This window comes from Nesoenas mayeri, assembly GCF_963082525.1.
Source record: "Nesoenas mayeri genome assembly, chromosome: 18".
NCBI classification, from domain to species: domain Eukaryota; kingdom Metazoa; phylum Chordata; class Aves; order Columbiformes; family Columbidae; genus Nesoenas; species Nesoenas mayeri.
The window spans coordinates 9,145,882-9,168,164 of record NC_137566.1 but is presented as its reverse complement, the minus strand read 5'-3'; the positions used below and the strand labels follow the sequence as shown (position 1 = coordinate 9,168,164).

Below are 22,283 nucleotides of genomic sequence, written 5' to 3'. Positions count from 1 at the left end.
TATGTACAATTTTAAACAAGAATTGGCCAGCAGGGGCCTCTTTTTTTTTGCAGAGTGCAGAGCGTGAAGAATGGGAACATGGCAGCTGGTACCTGCTACGAGGGAGAAGAAATATAGGAGTCAAGAAAATGTGGGAAAGATTAATAGCTTACTATTTTTAAAGTTGCACTTTCAACTCAAAAGTTTAAATGCTACGTTAAAAGTGTCCCAGTGTTGTTTGGTGGTATGTTTTTTTGGGTTTTGTGGGTTTTTTTAAGTCAAGCATCATAACTTAATTACAAGGCTTGATCTGGCCCTGGTGTAGCCACAAGCAGGTCAGTAGTGTCTGTTCTTAAAAGCCAGCTAGGGAGTCGGGATTCTGTCTCAGATATCACATTGTATTACTTTTCATCCTTAAATGAAAACCAGGTATGAATTAAATCAGATTGAATGGTATAGGTCAAATTTCACAGACAATAATTTTACAAAAAGGGCTTGGCTTTGGGCTCCCCTCTGCCAATGTCAATCCAGAGCATCTTCACATAATGGGAAATGCCAAGGATGAGAATCTCACCTAAGTAAATAGTTCAGGTCTGGAACAGTAAACACCTGGATCCATCTAGGTCAGCTGTGTTTAAATTACAAGGCCAAAGCGGTGGAAGGCCGTGGCTTACAGGCAGAGCTTTAGTTCTCTGGAGATGTACAGCAGCTGGAATGGCTGCAGAGCCGTCCTGGCCGGTGACTGTCAGTCCATAGAGCCGTCCTGGCCAGTGACTGTCAGTCCATAGAGCTGTCCTGGCCAGTGACTGTCAGTCCACAGAGCAGTCCTGGCCGGTGACTATCAGTCCATAGAGCTGTCCTGGCCGGTGACTGTCAGTCCGCAGGAGGAACGTCCCTTCGTCCCCGCTCAGTCACATCAGAACTCAGGCACTCAACATTTGCTCTTCTCATGGCAACACTCATCATTCTCCATTACAGGCGCTTTGAGTCAGTGATGTTATTTCCACAAAACAGGAAAACCACCACCAAAAAATCCCTCTCGAGGACCACTCTGAGCACTGTCAATTGTTAATGACTTGGGTTAACTAGGTTGGTTGTCCTCTGGAACAAATGCAGTTTGGAATTAGATGAATACTGTTGCATAGGGCAAAAACCATTTCTTTGCTTACTGTATGGTTGTCCTGCTGTCTCATGATCAGGTGTGAGATGAAACTTCTACCACCCATACTTTTACCTTCTCCTCTCTCTGTGAAGGGAAGCATCGAGATGCCCTGGTCACCTCTAAGATCTTAGATGGTGCTGTCTGAATAGCCAGAAGCGACTGGAACACTGTTTTGGAATGCCAGATAGCCAGTAGGAAAACAATATTATATTCCAGCTGTTAGAGACACTATATATTTCATTGTCATCCAAAGGCGACTAGTTCTCATTTGGCTGGGTACACAGTGAAGGTGTCATCAATGTTATTAATTTGCTGGAATTTAATCTCTCTAATGTATCTGAAAGCTGTACTAGATTAGATAAGTGATGTCAAGTACAATGAGGCAGAGGGAGGATTCTGACACTGGTGGTTTTTTTTCTTATTAAGGTTTGTGTTCAGAGTTTTATTATCTGTGAGAGCCGGCTGACGAGACCGGACCTTCCCTCACATCCCTCTCCTGGGAGAGAGAACAAAGCAGAGAGGACAGAGCATTGCTTACGAATCACTTGCCTTCAGTCCTGCATTTACCAGCGATGTCACCACTCGGGGACATTTGTCCTCAGAGACCTGTGCCAAGAGGGTCTACCAAGTCACATCCCACAGAGCACCAGTTTGTAATGGGCTGCCAGTGGTTTTTAGTTCTGACACAACTCAGGAGCACATGAACAGGAAACTCCAACAGAAACTTGAATTTGAACATAAACCACATCATTTTAGTTAATTTGAGAATACTCAAGCAGTAAGTCTAAGGTATCTCACCTCTCAAAAAGAGAGTCACAAGAGGGAGTGCATTACCTCATATTCTCTAAATTGTGTATGGCAAAAGATTATGTGGATGGTCTGTGCTGTGAAGAAGTTGATGAAGGTGATATTTCAGTCTAACTTGCATCACCATGAGAGAACAGATGGAAAACATGGGTCTAATTAGGACTGTGGAGGAGAGTCAGGCTTCTCAACGTGTGAATCATCGAAAGGACACTGGATAAGAAAAAGAAACGATATATGTAACGCTATATATATACAATTAGCTATTGAAAAATAATTTTAAAAAATCAAGTTTAGAGTGGTGCTGAGCAGAGGCTGAGCCTGTGGTGCTGAGCAGAGGCTGCTCGGAGTGTCCCCCCGTGCGCCCCTCACATCGTGGCTGATTGACGGGGTTCACCTGTTGCGGAGCCGAACGAACAGCTTGCCAACCCCGCAAGAGAAGCTGCGCGAGATGCTAATCTAGCGGTATAATGTAGTCTACTTTGATATGAGGCTGTGTTTCCTCGCCTCCCTGTCTACTGATTCTGATGACATCTGTTTCATATTTCCCGTTGATAGAAGTTGTGACACATTACAACATACAAAGCCTGGCTGATTCCTAAAGCGAGCTTTACAGAGGATGCGTTTATCTGAAAAACAAAATGTGTTTGGTATGTGAACGGGACCAAGCTCTGCTTGGAGATGAATCTGGTGCTCACAGGGAGTTGTACCAGTTGCTGCTCTAAATGCTGGATCTGGGTCATGGGTGCAGCTCGCTCTCTTATGAGGATTTCCATGAGAAATCCAAAAAACATGTTCCCTGGACAGAGGGAGGACTGAGTTTGTTATGTGATCAGAGTCACAGGAGCCTGAGAGAGGGACACAGACGAAATGTTGCTCAGAAGTACCTGGAGTAGCTACAGGAGGTGGATCATACACCCAAGACCAACTCTTCACAGAGCGTGCATGTGTGTAAATCAGTGTTACTCATGTGAGTAAACCTCCTGGGGCTGCATAATAGACTGTGTGTGGTATGTGTCTCCTTCAAAATGATAATAAAGCTTTCTAATTGGGAGTATTTTAAGTCTAGACGGTAGTTCTGTCAGTGGTTTTTCCCTTAATCTTTTTCTTTTTCCTGCTTCTGAAGGATTTTAAACTGACAGCCCCGGGGAGTGATGTTTCCTCTCATCTGTAGGAGATGTGCGGTATGGCAGGGTAGGGCATCCCACCTCCCACTGGAAGGACCATTGGATGAGGAGTTTGTGCTGTTGTACAGTATATTCTGTGTGTGCCATTATACAGTGCATGTGGAAAAAATAAATAAAGAAAAAAAACAAGCAACATATTATCAGGGATGTCTATACTCTTCCACATCTTCCCCCCACACTCTTATTTAATGGTGACACCACACTGGATAATAAGAAGCATCTTGTATAAAATAGAAGGGAATCTCAGACAAGGCTTTCAGAGTTCATTTTGTTGGCAGCTTTTTAAGTGGAGTTTTTTAGGCTCTTCTGTTTCAAATACCATAATACTTTTTGAGTTAGTAACTATGAATTACGACAAGCTTTCTTGATATGCCAGGTTATAATCCTTTAGTGGTTTTGTTTATTTCAGAATATAATAGGAAGCCGTATCAATTATCATGACTGTATAAATGTTGTTCCTCTCTACTAGAATATTCATCTTGAGACACATCATCAGATGTTACCTGTTCTGACAATCACGTTTTTGTGCCGTTGTTGGGCAACAGAAACAAAGAAAAACAAAATGTTAAGAGTGTAAGGGATAAAAGAGCATTGAAACTGTTGTTCTTTCCCTGTCTTTGGAATCTCCGAGATCTTGAATGTTTTATTCCCGGCTGTTATTTTGTTACCACAGTGTGAGTAGAAGTCATTATCTGTAAACATTTGAAAAGAGAGATGATTTTCATAACTTTAAATCCTACAAAGGATTCTAGTAATCTGCTATGTGCATGCCAAGGTAAAGCTCAGGCTTTCATCTGGTCTGATCCCACCCCGTCAGTGTAAAATGTTCCTTTGGTGAATGTCTAAAGCACACAGTATCTTTAGAGAGAGGCAGACAGAAATGAAACGGGAAGCCTGGCCTTGAAGGCAGCAGCAGGAGAAGGTATATTATAAAGAAGAATGTGTTTGCAGCCTTCAGGCTGTATTCACTTGGTAGAAGTTTATTTTCATATGTTTTCAAGAGAAGGCTTATTTTTTATTTTGTTCCGAATTAATCATTTAATGTGATCTTAGCCCATACCTGCTTTAGCTTCCAATAGCTCTAATGAACTAAAAAGAAGAGTCGATGTGAGATGGGCACCACAGTGTGATGTGACTGGGGTCAGTAGTGCTGTGTATTGTTTGCTAGTTCTGCATCCTTGACTCAAATCAGCGTTTTTGCATCACCCGTATGACATGAGCTGACAAGTCCCACTCCATCCCCTGGTGAAAAGCTGCTCATGGCGTGGAACCACTGACACTGAGAGTCCGACTTTTTAAGATCCCGAGCAACCACGTCTTGTTCACACTCAATGGGAAAGGCAGATTTTGATCTTAACAGCCAGAGGGAAAGCCCATGGTGGGCACTGAGCTGTGCCCTGCTGTTATTAGGATAGAATGCATAATACTGGCAGACAAGCTCTTCCCATCCTCTACAGCAGCAATTTGTTATTTACCTTTTGCAGAATGTTATTGTGGTTGTATTTGCTGGTTGGGATGAGAAACTGGATCCAGAGGAAGGTCAGAGCTGGACTGTGAGCAAGCTCAGCCAGGCTGAGCCAGGCTCTGGTTCTAATTTGGTCACTGGTGTCCACACTATTACTGTCCATTAAGTCCTGTCAGCGCACACAGCACCACACACACCGTGTGTTGAAGAGCTTCTGCTCTGATGAGCTTGGAGACTGAATGAGATGTGAGAACCAGAGGAGTCCTGTCCATCTGCTGATGTTTTCTGATGCTGCAGGTCTGAGTGGTTCTGTCGCTTCCACATTTGTGTGTGCTCTTCGTTTGAGTAAGGATTAACTCATACTCTAAGGTCACAAGTGATGTTCTCGGGGTGTTAATGCACTTAATTGTTTTGTTCTCCATAGGGTATTTTTCTTTAATCTCCCCTATGAATCCATCATGGAACGACTGTCTCAACGGAGGACTGATCCCGTCACCGGGGAAAGGTGAGCACTCCTGTCTCATGTTTAACACTTTTCAAGACTGTCAGTGAGATGAAAGCACAGATAGACTTCATAGAAATCTAAGGAAACGCAGGAATATTGTACTCTTGCTTAGGGACTCCTTAAAAGAAAAGGTAAAATTTTCATAGCTCCTCGAGCACCAACCCCCAACCTGCTGCAGGAAGCTCCTGTTCTCAGAATAGGGCATTTTAAAATCTCGGAGCGTGAAATCTACAGTAGCAAGTAGCTCAGCTCTAATATTTTAATGGTAACCAAATTGGTTGGCAAAGTAACGCTGAGGGAAGATGACTGAAACCTAGCCTAAATGCAGGTGGGTTTCAGACATTCCCATGCGAATTTCGAAGGCTTCCCAACTGGGGAAAATGGAAAACTTGCTGCATTTTGCTTCGCCAGCCCCTGTGATGGGTCTGTCTGCTGTGAGATATTCACACATTTCCTGCCCAGCAGAGCAAACTCGTTCGAGTCGCCGGGTCACTGTGAGATGGGTGTCTCCAATGTGGCAGTTCTGCTCACCGGCAGCCGCACCACCTTGTTTCACCCCAGACCCTCACGTTTTCTGTCTTCTCCACCCTTGTTTGTTGGGGAACAAGTAACAATGAAATATCTTCCTAAATACCTGCTGGAATTGGTGTGGATTTGCAACTTCACTCGTGCTCTATTGTTATCATCCCTCACACTTAAATTTTAAACAACTGTTTTACTTTTCTAATGTTAAATTCATCCTATTGTGTCAAAGGCAGATACTGAACCCTCAAAGATTAAGGCCATAAATCCTGGATTTGTCCCAAAGTGATACATGATTATTCAGACATCTCACTTGAGGTGCAACATTATCTCATGACAGCAATAGTGATTTGCTATAACTGTTCTCTTTGTTTTAGTAATAAGTGATGCAGTTGTTCAGAAGAAATGAACAGTATGAAGCAAATCATTCACACATCCTTGCATTTCTTATCATTAGGATTAGCCTGTTCAGTATCTGCTCCAGTTAACACGCTTCCTCCTTCCAAACTCTGGGTTTTATTCCTTCCAAATTCCTTGTGAATTGAATTGTTTTAGATGCTGGATCTAATCCCCAGCATTCTGTGAAGCGTGCCCGGCTGGCTGCAGCGTGCTGAGGGGGGTGGCTGTGCTCTCAGGAACGCTCACGTGGAGTGAACTCGATGTCCACATCACAGCAGCAGCTGGAGCTGTAACGCAGTTCTGTGCGGAGACACGGGGTCTCTGCCGCTCTCCTCGGGTTTGCATTGGTCCCAACAGCTTCAGAATGTTCGTCTGTGTTCGGGGATGCTGATTCAATGCAGAGGAAGTGCTCAAAGTTGGGCAGATTTTTCCTGACTAACGTCCAGCGTCAGCATAACAGTAAACCCCGGCAAAGACTTTGAACAGATGCTAAGGTTTAAGGTTAGGCTTTTATAAATAGGAATCAAATGTTACAGGTAAAACACGTTACCTTGGGATTGGGTCTGGAACAGATCTGGAAATGCGTCTGAACCTGGAGCACTGGGCACGTAACAGGGGTTTCTCCACACCTTGTGTGTGATCTGTAAACAGCAGCAGCTCTGTGTGTCACCTCCAGAGAAACTCTTGGCTTTTGAGTATCCAGGATTCTTGAGAGCAGGAATGGCAGCTTATTTACCCTGAAATTTCCAATCATTGTTTTAAAACCCCATCTTAGAGTAGAAAGAGATGCTTCCAGGTTCCAGTACAAGTTAGGGAATGACCTATTAGAGAGCAGCGTAGGGCAAAGGGACCTGGGGGTCCTGGGGACAGCAGGGTGACCATGAGCCAGCACTGGGCCCTTGTGGCCAGGAAGCCAATGGTACCTGGGGTGGGTTAGAAGGGGGTGGTCAGTAGGTCAGAGAGGTTCTCCTGCCCCTCTGCTCTGCCCTGGGGAGACCACATCTGGAATATTGTGTCCAGTTGTGGCCCCTCAGTTCCAGCAGGACAGGGAACTGCTGGAGAGAGTCCAGCGCAGGGCAATGAAGATGCTGCAGGGAGTGGAGCATCTCCCGTGTGAGGAAAGGCTGAGGGAGCTGGGGCTCTGGAGCTGGACAAGAGGACACTGAGGGGGGACTCATTCATGTTTACAGATATCTAAAGGGTGAGTGTCAGGAGGATGGAGCCAGGCTCTTTCGGTGACAACCAGTGATAGGACAAGGAGTAATGGGTTCAAACTGGAACACAAAAGGTTCCACTTAAATTTGAGAAGAAACTTCTTCTCAGTGAGGGTGGCAGAGCCTGGCCCAGGCTGCCCAGGGGGGTTGTGGAGTCTCCTTCTGTGCAGACATTCCAACCCGCCTGGACACCTTCCTGTGTAACCTCATCTGGGTGTTCCTGCTCCATGGGGGGATTGCACTGGATGAGCTTTCCAGGTCCCTTCCAACCCCTGACATTCTGTGATTCTGTGATCCACTGAACTGTGACAGGCAAAAACATGGGATATCTTAGGAAGCGGCAGCTTTGTCCTCAGCTTGAGCTGAAGCCGTGGCATTTGTGTCTCATCTGCAGATACCACACCACGTTCAGACCAGCGCCCACACCAGTGATCCAAGCCCGTCTCAGGCAGAACCCTCGAGACAACGAAGAAAATATCGAGAAGCGTGTGGAAGCCTATTACAGGAACGCCAAGGAACTGGAGGATTTTTATGAAGACGCCTTTTATGTCAATGCTGACCAAGACCCTCATGTTGTCTTTGAGTTTATAGAAAGCTGTATCATTAAGCCCCTTCCATGCAAAAAAGTAAAAAGCTTATAATTAATAAGGATGATTTCTGGAACAGCCGGTTTTAAGCTTTTCCCTGTAATGTTTGCATCCTGGTCACTGAAGCAGCAGGTTGCCACAAGGGCAGAGGGATCCAGCCAAGCTGTGTTAAACTTGCAGCTCTCCAAGGCTGAGTGAAGTACAGAGAGCAAGAAATTGTGCTTTAAGGGTCATTTTGTCTGCTTGTGTTTGGTGATCTAAGCCACAAAGTGCTGTGGCTGGCAAAGTTCCTGCTTTTAATTCAAATATCTTCTTCCGATGCTGGGACTGGGCGAACAGTAGTTTTGTCTTGACTATATAATACTCACGAAGACAATTTGGAGTATTAAAGCTATTTAATGTGTTTGTGCCTTAATTCACTCCGTGCTCTCAACCAAAACTACACAGGCACGACCTGTCTGCAAGCAAACACAAACCCAGAGCCCACAGCTCCACACTTTCCCCAAAGGCAACCTCAGTGTTTTCAGGCCAGGGTGCAGGCGGTTTTACTTGATAACTCAGATTGCTTTAAAAGTCCTGACAAAACACCCTGTGGGTGCAGCAGCTGTTCCTGTCACCCCGTTCTGGGCCCAACCCCACAGCCAGAAAGACTCAGAACAGCTGAAAAAAATATCCAGAGCCACAGAAAACTGATTCATCACTTTCAGAACCCAATTAAGGACCTAACGAGCTGCAGGAACAGATAGGTTACTACATCCTGTTTTCCTCAGGTTCCAGTCCCGTGGCTGTCCTGGCTGAGCTGTGGCTGGGCAGGTTGATACCCAGGTGGGGGTTTTTTTGTTGTTAGTTGGGTTTTTTGGGGTGGGTTTGTTGTTTTGTGAGGTTTTCTGGGGGTTTAGGTGTTTGTTTTCTCTGGCTGTGGTAAATACTCAGGTGGTTTTTAGCTGGAAAATCCTTGATGAGAAGCATAGCCCTCTGTTAGCTGGCTCAGACTCTGGCTATGGAAATGCACATTCTAATGCTTCTAGGAAAGGCTGCGATTTGCCGTGGTGATTCAGAGGAGCACTGAGTTTGATGCCTTTATTATGTTTTTCTCTCGATTTCTCCCCTTGACCAGGGGATGGGTTGGAGTTTCAGCTTCTCCTGAGCCCTCAGCGCCTGGGAAGATGCAGGAGCACGAGTTCTCCTCGCAGAGAGCACAGGTCTCCAGGACCCTTTGGTTCAGATGATTTCTCTGATCCTGTTGCTGTAAATAAGTTCGGGTCTTTGTTGCTTGCTGATTTTGGTCATGTGTGTCTGGGTCTATACAGAATGCTGTAGAGATGTACGTGCCAAATTTCTTCCTTGCACCTGTAGGGTAAATTTGGGTGGGAAGACCCTGGTTATCTGGATGGCTACAGGGATATTGTGGCACTTGGGAAGAGCTGACGGTCAGAATTTTCAGTACCTTCAGGGGGTTTGGTGAGTGGGAATTGGACTTTTCAGCCTTGAAAAATCTGAGAATAAATATCTATGAAATCTAAGCAAGCCGAGCCCCTTGGCAGCAGCAACACGAGCTGAGTGCTCTGTGCCTCGTGTGCTCGGGCACTCAGGTTGTAGCTGCAGGTGGAGGCAGCGGCTGCTCGCGGGGCCCAACCGCAAACCCCCGTGTAACGCTGGGCAAGGGCATTTACAACAGCTCTACCTGTTACAAATGTGCTGTTTGTGGGCAGCTGGTTTTTATGCTATTGCTATAAAGACATGCTGTAGTATTCATGCATAATTGGGAGCCCTTCTATTAATAATACATGGGAAGCTCATCTTGCTAATATCACCTTCATCTGAGTGTTCCTACTAAATATTTTGATAGATGAAATGGATAGAGAGTGTATTTAAATACTGTTTGTACTGCGGCTAGGGTACAAAAGGGACAGTGCATCTTTAATTAGACAGGTACATCTGCTTAATTAATTTAGCTGTAAAGCCCTTTTTCCTCTTCATTCTTTCATCTATATGCGGATGCTATATTAGTTCCGCTCTGCTAGTTCCATAGAAACTGAGAAAAAGAGCTCGTCTCATTGAGATGCGCTTGGCATGTCTGGGTACGGAGTCTCAGGTCAATGGTCAACCCCCAAGGGTTTGCAGCAGGCCTGAAGTGCAGAACGTAAGGGTTAGCAGAACATGCTAATACTCGTGTAGAACTCTCCCTCAGAAACAACTAAAACAATTGACATTCATTTAATTACTGTAAACGAAACAGCCCCTGCATCACTTTGCATAGTAAAGCCTGTTAATACCAAAAAGGTTCAGTGGGTGGAAGAAGGAATTAGGCTTTTATAATTGGAATGCAACACTTGAAAACCAATTTGGTAACTACGCTTGATTTTATTAGCATCTTATTCTGCCAAAACAAATGTTGAGCAATGAGAAAAACAAGGTAAAGAGGAGGTGGTAAGAGCGCAGCGGGGATCAGACATTACTTATGGTCCAGCTTGCCCGATTCTGCAGTGGACATCTTTTACCACTCCGCTTTCCGAAGGCGCTTTGCAGAGAGGGTCGCGTGGAGGTTGTGCTGCACCCTATATATTCTACTGCTAATTATGGAAGTTCAGCAATAGGATGAGTGTGTCCAACTGTTCCACAAACTTCTGTGTCCACCTGCTCCAAACAATAGATCCTTCAGTGCCTTGTGGTGGAAGGATGACTGAACATCCCCAGGCAGGACACCCAACTTGGGTGCTAAAAGCCTTAAATGTAGCTGGTTTTACCACCACCCACCCACAAAGTGCTGTAGAAGCTGTAGGGCTGTAATGAAGGACAGGCCAGCAAGGTGTTCGTACAGGTCTCTAAGATTTGGTTTAGGGCAAAGCCAGGCTTAGCAGGTTCCTGTAACATGGTTCTGCTTCCCAGAGCCGCAGCTGAGTTGATCTCAGGTAGGAATGAACTGTGGCTTTGACCCTGTAGCTGCTTGTCTGTGTTGCAGAAAGAAAAGGTGACGTGAAGCCCCTTTCATCAAATAAAGTTGGTTCTTCAGCGTAATTATTTTCTGGAGCTGGAGTTGCCACGGTGGTTCGGGAGGTCAGAGACAAGTGGGGCTGAGCCTGTGCTGGTGAGGAGAAGGGGATGGTTGTGTGGCTGAAGGCACCATCAGAGCCCAGGTCCTCTTCAGCCTTTACCACCACTGTTCTGTGACTGGCCACACTGAGAGTTTTATTATTAAGCTTTGTTTTTTAAGTGTGAAGTCTTATGTCAAATGAATGTGTAACCACACTGCTCTTTGTTGTCACCCCACATCCCTTCCAGGAATCTAATCCCTTAAAATACACATATTACAAGCAAGTACTTTATTTATTTATTTAGAATAAAAAAGGAGCAGGATTACAATGCTACTGTCCAAGTATACAAAACATGAATCCATTTTACAAAACGTGTCATATACACAGCATCAATATTTACAGCAACTCTGTCAGAGCCTCCCATGAACTAAGGCTCAAAGGAAAAAGTCCAGAAACTAAAAGAGTCAAACTCACCTTTGCTCTTTGTTCAGCCTGGGGACCGTGTGGTCGGTCAGCTACACTTGCACCCCAGAACAGAATTAAAGTCGCACGATCAACTAGATTAGCGGAGCAATCAAATAAAACTCCCCTCTGAGCAGTTCCATTTGAATGGCTCTTGGGTTTTCCCTTTTCAGGGCTGACCTCTGAGTTTCATGTTAAATAGGAACGTGGTGGGGCCAGCCGGCCCTGTAACTCCTCTGTGGGCTCTCGTGGTGCCCCAGTCCTCCTGGGTTGACGGTGCTTCAAGAGGGACATTCACGTTTGGGTTGATTCAGCTGCAGCCTAAGACAGCACAGGGAATTACTCCACTTTCTGCCCCAAAATGCAGTGTGGTTAATGCTTCTTAGTGCCTTGAGTACCAGCTGTGTTGCAACAGGGAAGCTGTGACACTCCTGAGGTCACCACTGAGACCATCACAGAGCAGCAAGAGTTCAGGTCTTTTAAAAACTGCATTAACATTAAAAAAATAGTGACAGGATAAGAATATTTCTACTGACACCAAGGGGCCTGGGAACATCTCTAGTGTAAAGTATGAGTTAGAACTGAGTGCAGCCAAAGATCAGCACAGATGGAAATTGAAGCGTATGTATCAAGGTCCTCCTCTGTTAGAAGTGAAAACGAGCCCTGTAGGCGTTGCTGTGCACACACACCAACGTTTGCACCCTGGATTGAGACTTCCAAGAGAAGGCTCAACTCTGTCTTGTTGAGATTTCTGCACCTTCAACAGGTAGGACAGGACTCCAGATGAAGAGCCAGGCTCAAGTTGTCCTTGCTCACCCACAGAGAGGGGAAAGAAGAACAGCTTTCCAACCTGGTATTTACCAGCAGAGCTATAAACTATCTCCACACAGACATTTGTACTGGTTCTAGTTAAAGAATAAACCCTTCCCACTCTGGTAGCAATTGTGCCTGCAAGGCCACCCAGTTTGTGAAGCAGTGGCCAAGTAACAAAGGGTGGGCTTTGTATCTGAGAAATTAAACTTGTACAAACAAGTCTCCCGTAAATGTTAGTTTAGGGCATAACAGCACAAGTGTGATTTGTTCACCTTTAACTAGGGCAATAAATGTTTGCGTTCAGTTCTTTTATGTCAAGAAGCCCTTAATGAGGATAGAATAAATGGTGTTATGCTGCTCGTAATCACTGATGATACATTAGCCAGTGGAAAACCTGGCAAGCTTAAGAAAATCAGGGAACTATTTATTGCCTGTATGTATGTATTAGCAACCATCATTTTTCTTCTGTAGAAATATACAATAGAATTAATAGGGTGGGGGAAAAAGCAAATGGAAAGGATGATTGAACAACAAAGTCCGTGGGGGCTAAACTGGGGTAAAAGGCAGCAACGAGTTCCACTGTCACCCGTTCCAGAGCAAGTGTAGGTTGGAGACCCAAAACAGAGTCCTCGTGACCCCAAACTGTCACTTCAGTTCCAACAATGGCACCAGCACCTGGGCACCAAGGAGCCGAGCAGCCCAGAGCTGTTCTGCTGATCCTTCCACCTGGACTAGCTTGGAGTTTCTCATCCCAGGGGGGAGGGATAAACTCTTGTTAGCAGCACAAGCAGTACATCTTAAATGCTCTAATACCAGAAGCTACTTATCAAAGATAATGACGCATTAGCTCCAGCCACAGAACATGGCCTCTCTGGCTGTTAATTCTCAGATGCAACAGCAAATACTGCAGTTAGTGCTGCTTCCTCTGGAGGTGACGCACCATGAACAGCCAGAGCTCACCACCAAATGCAGCTGAGGAGAAATACTTGTTTGAAACATCTTGCAGAACGTAGGGCAAAAACTTAGCAAGATGAACTCTGATTGTGCGCGATTTATTCTTTGCATGCTTCATATCGCAAAACAGGCTAAGCCAAATATTGGATAGGTTGACCGTGTGTTAGTTTGAGAAGGCAGCTCTGTTAATGGCAAAATAATGTGAGGATCTGGCAGCAGGTGCTCGTACCTTCCTCACCCACCCGCCTTCCCTGCGTGGGGTGAAACAAGGGTTTGATTAGGACAACGCGAGGGATAATGCACCAAGGGGCAGCTGCAGCCCTGTGGGTTGTTACAGACCCCGGCAGGAACGGGCCTGAGCTCCACAGTCCCAAACTGCGAGTGCCAAGGCCAGGACAGATTGAAGGTTTTTTGAAGGAAAAATGAAATCGCAATACCTCTTTACCTGTTGTGAATGGGTCAGGGTGAGAAGGGAAAGCTTTGCGCTAAAGGATCTCCACTGACATCGTTGGCTTTAAAATCCCATTCTTCCAGCAGTCATAAATCAGGTTAAATAAAGTGGCAATGGTATATTGAGTATATACTGCCTTGAAAGACAAGGAAAATAAACATTAATGCTGTGACATGAATGCTGGGGGTACTAGAGCTTCTACATGTCTAAAGCATTAAGTCAATCCGGGGAAATTCAGGAGAACTGCCAGAAGTAATCACCAGGAATTAATCTAATGAGATCACGTTGAACCTTTTGGTCAGCCAGACTTAAACATTTCAGCAGATCAGGATGTTATTATGGTTTTTAAGCCACTATCAAAGAAATGGTCTCTGACTTGTTTTAAAAGCACTTACACGTGGTTCTGGAGAGCTCTCTCACCCTTTCCAGTCAGGTGAATTTGTAAATGGGAACACTCGCTGATGAACTGGTCAGGATGGCGCGGACAGGGCTTGCAGCTTCCACTTAATTCTCCACCACTGTGAATAAACCCTCTGTTCAGCTCATACTGGAAGCTGATTTTCCACCCCAGCGCTCCAAACCCCATCAGCACTGGGGAGGAGAAGGTACAATACCCAGCCTCGAACTACACACACGTTGGGTATCAAGGTTACTCGCTGTTTTACTGGATGCTATCACGATCTACATCTTCTTTCCTTGCAGACACACTGAAGTAATTTCGATTTGCAATGCACAGCAATAAAAAACTAAACATTTCTTTAATACAATTATGGTATCGCTTCCAAGGATATTTACAAACAAGGCTAATTATTTTACAGATGAATGTGCTTCTGCTGCTCTAGTCTACTACATTAATGTTATTCTCAGTCAAAGCACTGTCATGCTTAATGCATGAAACACTGAATAGTAAGGACAGTTGACTTGTTTTAATGTTAAGCTGAAGACAAATTTGCTCCTACTAAAGGTGAAGGAACATTAAAAAAATATGCATAGTCAGTAAATCAAGGAAACTGAAGCACCAATCCACACATGCATTGTTGGAGACTGATACTGGCAGGACAATCCCTTGAATTCTCAAAGAGTTGCAGAGGACTTTACACACCATTAGAAATGTCATGAATCACAAACAGGGCAACACATCCGAGTGTCCAGATCGGCACTCCAAAGAATGCAAATACATAAGCTTTAGATTATTTGACAACATGGATTTAAGTTAACAAGACAAACCATACCAAATAACCACACACATTTTGGAGGTATTATTCCTCTAACACTGCATAGGAAGTTGAAAAGGATTCTCCTGCTCCCCACGGGAACGAGGTGCCAAAGAGAGACAGATGTGTTCTTCTGACAGAAGGCAGAATGAATTTCTGGTCTCGGCCACGCTACATTGATTTAAGGATCTCCTGATGGAAGTCAGGGTTATGCAAGAACAGCCTCACCAGACCACAACCACCTGTGGAAACTTTCCCTACAACATCTTAACCACAGGGTGATTGAGTTTTGGGGTGGTTTGGGGTTTTTTACTGCATTATTCTGAAAAGAGAAACTGTCAGCTGGGAGTGACTACTTGTGTGTCGAACTTCTGTAAAGCTCAATTTTTCTATGAGGGAGACTCGATTCAATTGAAAATAAGGTAAATTGGGAATTTTTGGTAACTGAGTTGCGCTGGGAAAGAGGATTCCTGCTGGTAGCAAGTGAAACCAAAGGCATTTACATCAGCAAAAGCAAGGAAGTGGTTAGAACTTAGTTCAGAAAAAGAAAGTGGGGCAAAAGACTGAAGAACATTGGAAATTAGATCTATATTAGTGTTTAATCCAATTGCTATTAGTGTAATAATTATTACATTTAAAAATTATTCTTACTGATCCATATTTGACCCAGGCAGCCAGTATTACCCTTCTGACTGCAATACTGCTGTAGCAGTCAAGAAGCAGTTATTCTTTTCGACTTTAAAGTGAATATAATATAATGGCCAATTTCTTTCATATGGCTGTAACTGGCACATGCTTCACTCTGCAAGAAATTAAAACTACAGATTATTTTGATAGTTTAACCTTCTGCAGCAAGTGCCAGCGCTTGTTAAAAAGCAACCAAGAGCACTACAAGCTGAAGCCTTCTCTACCCACCAAGACCATTCAAGAGGCAGCTCCGCTGTTTCCGTCCTAGCTCTGGGGAAACCTCACGTTTGTGGGGCAGAAAGGACAGTTCACCCCACGCACTTAAGACTTCAGTGCCTTGTCAGTGAAAGGAAGCGTGTCCAGCTGCTGATGCTTCAATCAGGTGCATTTCCAAACCCTTTATAAACTTGCTTTTCCAGGTGTACTCCTGTTTCTGGAGCATGGAACAGGCTCTGGATTTAAGGAGCTTCTAGAACCTCTGATATGTTATTTACAGGGTCATGGACAATGTCTTCCCCCTCCAGTAAAGTCTGTATTCCTGCGCTCAATATCCTTCCAGACTGAAGGGAGCCCATGCAGTACACAAAATACTTTGAGTCTTTTCATAGCTCATCTCTAGAACACAGGAGAATCACAGAACGTGCAAGGTCCTTGCAACAACCTCTTGATCCATTCAGGATCTGCAAATAAGAAAACAAGTTGTTAAAAGCTGGAGGTAGGCGGCATTCCTGTTTCATCTCTGAGATGGACAAACTAAATCATAATCCTGAAAGAGTTTGTGTATATTCGCCACGTAGGATTACCTGAGAGTTCAGAAGGAATCCGACTCTCATTATCGTCTCTGGATGATGTACTTACAGGAGGTTTGGGACCTAAGCCAGCAAGGTGACAACTATTAATATTTCTTAACCTGTGCTTGATCAACACAGCTTGCACTGAAACAATGTCAACGACCCTTAGCTCTTGCAGAACTGGATGCTAATATATTCCGATCCAATATAAACTAACTGTTGTAGCACTCCAGCACAGATCGTGTGTTTACTCAGCTCTCATTAAAATGGAGTATTTATAAATTAATTTCTGCAGTCACTGTTTTGCAATTAACATGTGCCACTAATGCATGGACAACGACAGGACTCAGTGAAATGCGGGGTACTGGTACTTCACGTAACTGTCTAAAAGCGGAAAGTCAGTGAAATTAATTCAAGTCATGCAGCTAAAACTTAAGAACGCAGAACCCTCTGAGCCCCTCTTGGCCACAGGAACAGTTTTACCTTCTGGGGTCGGATGTCGCGCGATGCTGTCGTGAAGCAAACACCTCCTGTACACCAGACTCTGACAGGACTGGTAGGTTAGAAAGCACCTGTAAAAGGACAAGTGGGTTTTATCAAGAGGTTTTATTGGTTTGTGACCTGCTCCTATCCTGTGACGTGACAGTTACCATCCAGGGGAAGAACCAGTGTCTTTGAGGCAATGACTATATAGCCAAATCAGCATGTAAGATTTTTAGGCAAACGTTTTACTTTAAGTGACAGATCACTGACTTGCTAAGTCTCCAGGGACAATCACCATCGCTGTTGGAAGATTTTCCATTTTGAGATATTCCAGAACTTGTCTCACTGCTCAGTGTGGCTGCTTCCTATCATTTTTTGTTAAATTACTTTGTTTCCAACAAACTCTCCTTCCTGTGCTGTTCCAAAGGATGGATGATGTGTGCTTGAATTTCCCCAGCCAGTTTCTCCCTGGCCCCTTGAAAAGTTAAATTACAAATGTGTTTTATTTTAACAACACTGTCCTGATAAGAGAAACAAATCCAATCTACAATGCCCTCTCTCCCTCACAGAAGGGGACAGATAACAGCAACAATTACAATTAACAGCAGCATAGACAAAATGCTTTATGACTTTTGACTCTAACACTAGAAAGTGCGTTACATTAGCTATTTATGTTTAAATCATCCAGAGGAGGGCAAAAACCCTTTAAGAACCAATTACCTGAGCCAAATATGTCCATTGGAGCAGACTGCTTGTTTGCGATCGGTGAAGGGCAGGATCTCTTTACACAAGCTGCAGTGCTCTGGAAAAGTCTGTTTGTTCATTTTCTTGAGGATATGGCCGATCAGCACCTGGGAACACAGAGCGGTCAGCACTGGTCAGAGCAAAGCAGCCGCCTACTGAAAGGTGGAAACGCCTTGCAGGATATTGCGGTTTCTGAATAGGATACAGGGTGCAAACATCAGTGCTCTGCACTGAATTCAAAGAAATAACAGCATAAGAAATATAATACATTGGTAAGAATTTATTCTCATTTTATTGTAATATAAAGATTTCTGTCGCACAGTGAAGGGATAGAGAACTTAAGAGCACTGGCGTTATGTTACCCTACACATTGACAAAGTACTGAAGACACTGGTATCGTGTCACTTCAGAGGACACCACTGATGGTTCCAGCAACGCTTTGACGTTCTCATGCCTATCACAAGAGATGTACTAAAATATTCCTGTTCAGAAATTACCTGAATACGTGTCTTCAGCAGTCACCTTGGAGTATGTGTAATGTATATAGCAGAACTTATACATGATCAAGTTTGTCTTTGACATTTCAATAGATACAAACCACATCCCAAGGACCTTTAAAATGTGGCAGCAAACTGAATAGATAAAATAGAATTTGGAAGTCAGCTTTTAATCACTGTAAGAAGAATAATCTTGTTTACAAGATAAGAAAACTCTCACACCTTCAATTCATAGTAATGGGATGCTAGAAAAACCCAGCTGTTCTGCCAGAATACCCTCCCAGTGAATTACTGAAGGCCACACCATGTGGGCCACTTGCTCCTAAGCAGCAGAGAGAACATCACGCTCCATCAGTGCTGGAAACGTGCTCCCTTCCCCTGCCCGTCTGGGGGCAATGGAAAGGGTGATATTTAGAGTTCAAGTGATTTAAGGACTTAGGTACTAAACAGAACTGTTCTCTGCTCGCACAAAGAGATGCAGAGACATCCAAGATGTTCTTTTCATCAAGTCATAAGTGTCAGGAGGCTGATGGCAGCGTTCCTGCTGAAGCTTCCTTTGTCTGATGTCTACATTCTGAAAACTTCCTTGCCCAGTGCCAGGTTCACCAACCACTTATTTCCTGCCACATATGCTTACTCCACACATTGCAGAAGTCAGGACAAGGTCCTCGCAGTTCTGCTTTTATTTTGGAGGCAGTATTGCAAGTTTGGGAAGATTTCCTATCCTGGCTAAGCATTCAGTTATGTTTATTTACTGTAGTTCAATAAATGCAAGTGTGCCTGAGGGTTCAAGCCATATATGTTGTAACAAAGACATTCAGCCAGCTTGGTGAAAGTCCTGGATCACTGGATTTAACTCATAAGACACAATCGCTTTCTGAACCCATCTTTTCACTGCAGGCTCATGGAGCACTGACAGATGTGACACAGCACCTGAACAGGCACAGGACTTTCAATTAGAAATACTTCAAGAAGTGATGCTACAACTCTGAATATTAGAACTGCAGACTAACTACCTAACTAGAGAAAATACCTCCTAAGCTTAGTTTTGTAGAGATCATAGATTAAATAATCTTAGCCATGAAAGTACATGTTCTAAACCCACCAAACCAGTGGAATAACTGTGGTTCTCTCCCTGGTTCTGCAAACCTTCAGATACGCTTATTCTTCACTGTACCTGATCCAAATTTCAATATCTGTATTTACATTCCCTCCTAATCCATAATTTCAAGTAAGGACAACTTAAACTGTACGCTCTATAGAAGCTGACTGGCAAGGAGGACATGAGTACAATTCTCTTTCCCACCCCCAAAATCTTATTTTCATTTAAAGATATGGAAGGGGGAGAAAGAAATCCCTTGTAACAGCGAATCCCCAGAGCATAGAGGCACACTTACTCGTGCTGTTCTGTCATCGTAGCCATCATCAGACATTAAGAAGTCACAGACTCCTCTGGTGGGAATACTGGTGTTTTCCGTAATCCACGTGTGTAGATAAACTTCTCCCAACACCCGTTTCATGTGTTCTCGTGTCAAGTGCATTTCTACTGCGTCAATTTGCGCCTGTATTTCGAGCAGCTTTTCTTCCATTGGCTCGCGGCCTCCTATGTCACTTGACGGAGGAAGAGAATCGTCTGCAGTGTCATCTATGTCCATACCTTTGCCCGCATCACACGTGCTCTGCTTACTGGCTTGTTTAGAAGTTCCTTCCTCTTGATCGTCTTCAGTGCTGCCCATTCCAGGGGAGTCCGATATCAAGATTTTTGCATCCTCATGTGAAGGTCTCCACATGACCTCTGAGGGAGCTTTCTGCATTGACTGGTACAAAATCCTCAGGAGAAATAGCTTAAACCGCCAGAAGTAAGTAGAACCGCAGCTCTCAATCTTTTTATCCAGTGCTTCCTGGAGGAATTGAGGAATATGCTTATCCTTCAAAATTTTCCAGCGTACAAGATCTGTCAAATCCACTTGCCGGAAAAGGTTCTGAACAGAAGATTCCAAGAGCTGCGCAGCTGCCTCCTCAAAAGTCTTAAGGGTTACAAACTGGACTTGGTAGTTTTTGTTAACTGGGTGAAGGCCGTTAGTCATGCCCTCTGTTGTAATAACCGCCAAGTACGCACCACACGGGCTAACAGCTATTCCGTGAGTCCTGACAGAGCCAAACACCTCCGAGACCTTAATCAGCTGGTGCTCAAACTTTAAAGCAACGTCCGTGAATATGGGAATCAGCTGCCTTACCTTTCCATCGCTGGAGCACGTGTACACCGTGCCGTTCTGCTTGTCCGCCGTCATGGATACGATCGGCAAAGAATGAAGCCCCGTCACGTGGGAATTATGGACGTTGAGACCCGCTTTGGATATTAACAGGAGACACCAGAACACATAAGGTCCTCGTGCAGCCACCACCAAGCTGCAACTACATTTCTGGTAGGGGTGGTAAAGAGGAATACATTTGATGCTATGCACGGGTAACTGGTCCATTTCTTGCCACAAGACTACGGGCTGTCTCAGCGTAAAGTAGCCTTTGACGGCTTTTAGATTGACAGGGAGGATCTTAACAGGTCCAAAAGCACTCCCTACAATAAGTCCGCTCATCTTTCGGTTGTTATGTTCATATTCCCACCAAGACAACACACTAGGGGAACTTATTCCGGACTCTATGGTATTGCAAGAAGTAATCGATTCCTTCCCCAGAAACGGAAGCTGAAATTGCCAAACCGCAATGTTACCGTTTTCAAAGACGACTGCCAAGAGCACGCTGCCGACATCCCAGCATTCGTTGTTGTGTTTGACCTGCTGAGTGGTGCAGATGCCCGACCACTCCATGCGCACCGGGGTCTGCATGCTGTGCCGGCGCTGAAATTCGGAGAAGTCTCCTAGCTCTCCCCTGGGAGTGTCAGCTTTGGTGAGTGTGTAGCTGGCTTCATACAAACGCTCCCCGTAGATTTCCGTCAGGTCCACCAGCTGCACCCACTGCAGCCTGTTGAGGTTTGCGTGGATGGTCAATCGATTGTCCATGGTTAAAGCTGCCAGAAGGCACCTCCCGTTGGCGTCGCAGCCCAGCGGTGACCAGCTGGAATACTTGAATCCTCGCATGGGCGGTAGCGACTTCCCCTCGGGATTGAAGACTCGGTCCAGCATAAAAGTTTGACTGATGGTTGGATCCACTGAATTTGCAAACTTTTCTCTACATTCTGCTACCTCCTTTTTTGGACCAACCTAAAAGAAAATAAAAAGTACTTTTAAAAACAGAAGTAGAATTTTTTTTTTTAGGGACACTTTCCTGGAATTAATCCCATTCTCTATCACAACCTACACTATGCTATTCTAATGACTGATGAACCTCACTCTTAAAGCCTCAAGCTTCATTGTTGACCTGAATTTGTACAATTTTGACTTTCAGCTATTGAATTTTTCCTGAACGGTTTTCATACTTCTGTTCTCAAGTGCATATTTAAAGGTACGTGGTATAACATTCAAGCTGCAAAGCACTCAGTAGTTCAGATCAAGTTATTCCACACTCTCAGCCTTATTTTGGAACATAAGTTCAGGTCCACAACAACAGAATTATTATTTACCAAGATAATTCACCCAGACTTGTGACCTCCCTGTGCTAAGAAGTTAAAGATGCGCCCTAAAGCACAAAACAGCCCCTGCTGCAAAAATCTTCCAGCTTAGAAAGCAAACCAGGAAATATTTGTACTTGACACTGCACTGAGATAATCGTCAAAGTAGCAGAGCTCGAGCAATTCAAAAAACAACTGAGCTTTAGAATCCCTGGAGTGCACTTGGTACATGAGCCCGTTGCACCCTGACACTGGGCTGGACAGAGTTACCCCCTTTTAAACGAACCAGCGCCGCGCTGCAGCCAGTTGTGCGGGGGCAGGACCGGGAGCAGCCGGGGGGAGGCGGCCCCGGGGTCTCCCCTGCCCGGGGGGACTCAGGCGGCGGCCCCGGGGCCGCTTGTGCCGCTCACCTTGAGGTGACAGGCGGCGGCGGGCGCGGGCACGGCCGTGCGGTGGATCACCATCTCCTGGCCGCCGCTGTGCACGTCGCTGAGCTGCTCCAGGACGGCGATGCTGCGGGCCGTGCTCACTGACACCCGGTGATCCTCCGACCAGGCCAGCGGCTCCAGCCCGCTAACTCCGTGCTGCAGCCGCACCGCCGGCTCCCGCCGCACCGCCGTCAGCCGGAACCCCGCGCTCGGAGCCGCCGCCGCCTCCTCGACCAGCGAGTCGAGCCCCAGCGGCGGCTCCTCCTCCCCCGCCGACAGCGAGGGGCTGCCCGGGCCGCCCCCGCCGTCCCCGCGCTCCGCCGCCGCCATCTTCG

At 45.2% G+C, this 22,283-nt stretch overlaps 2 protein-coding genes across 8 annotated transcripts in view; one reads left to right on the top strand and one right to left on the bottom strand.

The window, feature by feature from the left end:
* Window positions 1–7,878, top strand: part of AK8 (adenylate kinase 8) — a gene marked incomplete at both ends in the record, with an annotated part of 62,012 nt that extends 54,134 nt beyond the window's left edge. Inside the window, 2 exons of the mRNA XM_080355887.1 lie at window positions 5,022–5,102; window positions 7,632–7,878. Coding sequence (XP_080212013.1) covers window positions 5,022–5,102; window positions 7,632–7,878 — 328 coding nt within the window. The remainder of the gene's footprint in view (window positions 1–5,021; window positions 5,103–7,631) is intronic.
* A 3,363-nt stretch (window positions 7,879–11,241) lies between these two features.
* Window positions 11,242–22,278, bottom strand: GTF3C4 (general transcription factor IIIC subunit 4; the record flags this gene model as incomplete). 7 transcript variants are annotated; one of them, XR_013923005.1, is made up of 6 exons in its annotated part: window positions 11,242–11,807; window positions 13,526–16,120; window positions 16,715–16,803; window positions 17,435–17,565; window positions 19,353–21,173; window positions 21,931–22,278. XR_013923005.1 is itself a non-coding variant. In XM_080355831.1 (5 exons), 5 exons carry the CDS (start codon window positions 22,276–22,278, stop codon window positions 16,056–16,058), a joined length of 2,454 nt encoding a protein of 817 aa, XP_080211957.1. In that variant the 3' UTR covers window positions 11,242–16,055. The 7 variants fall into 7 exon arrangements, 1 of the variants encoding a protein (XP_080211957.1); XR_013923006.1 differs by having other exon boundaries at window positions 11,242–11,642; XR_013923007.1 differs by having other exon boundaries at window positions 11,242–11,642; window positions 13,534–16,120.
* Window positions 22,279–22,283: the final 5 nt, after the last annotated feature.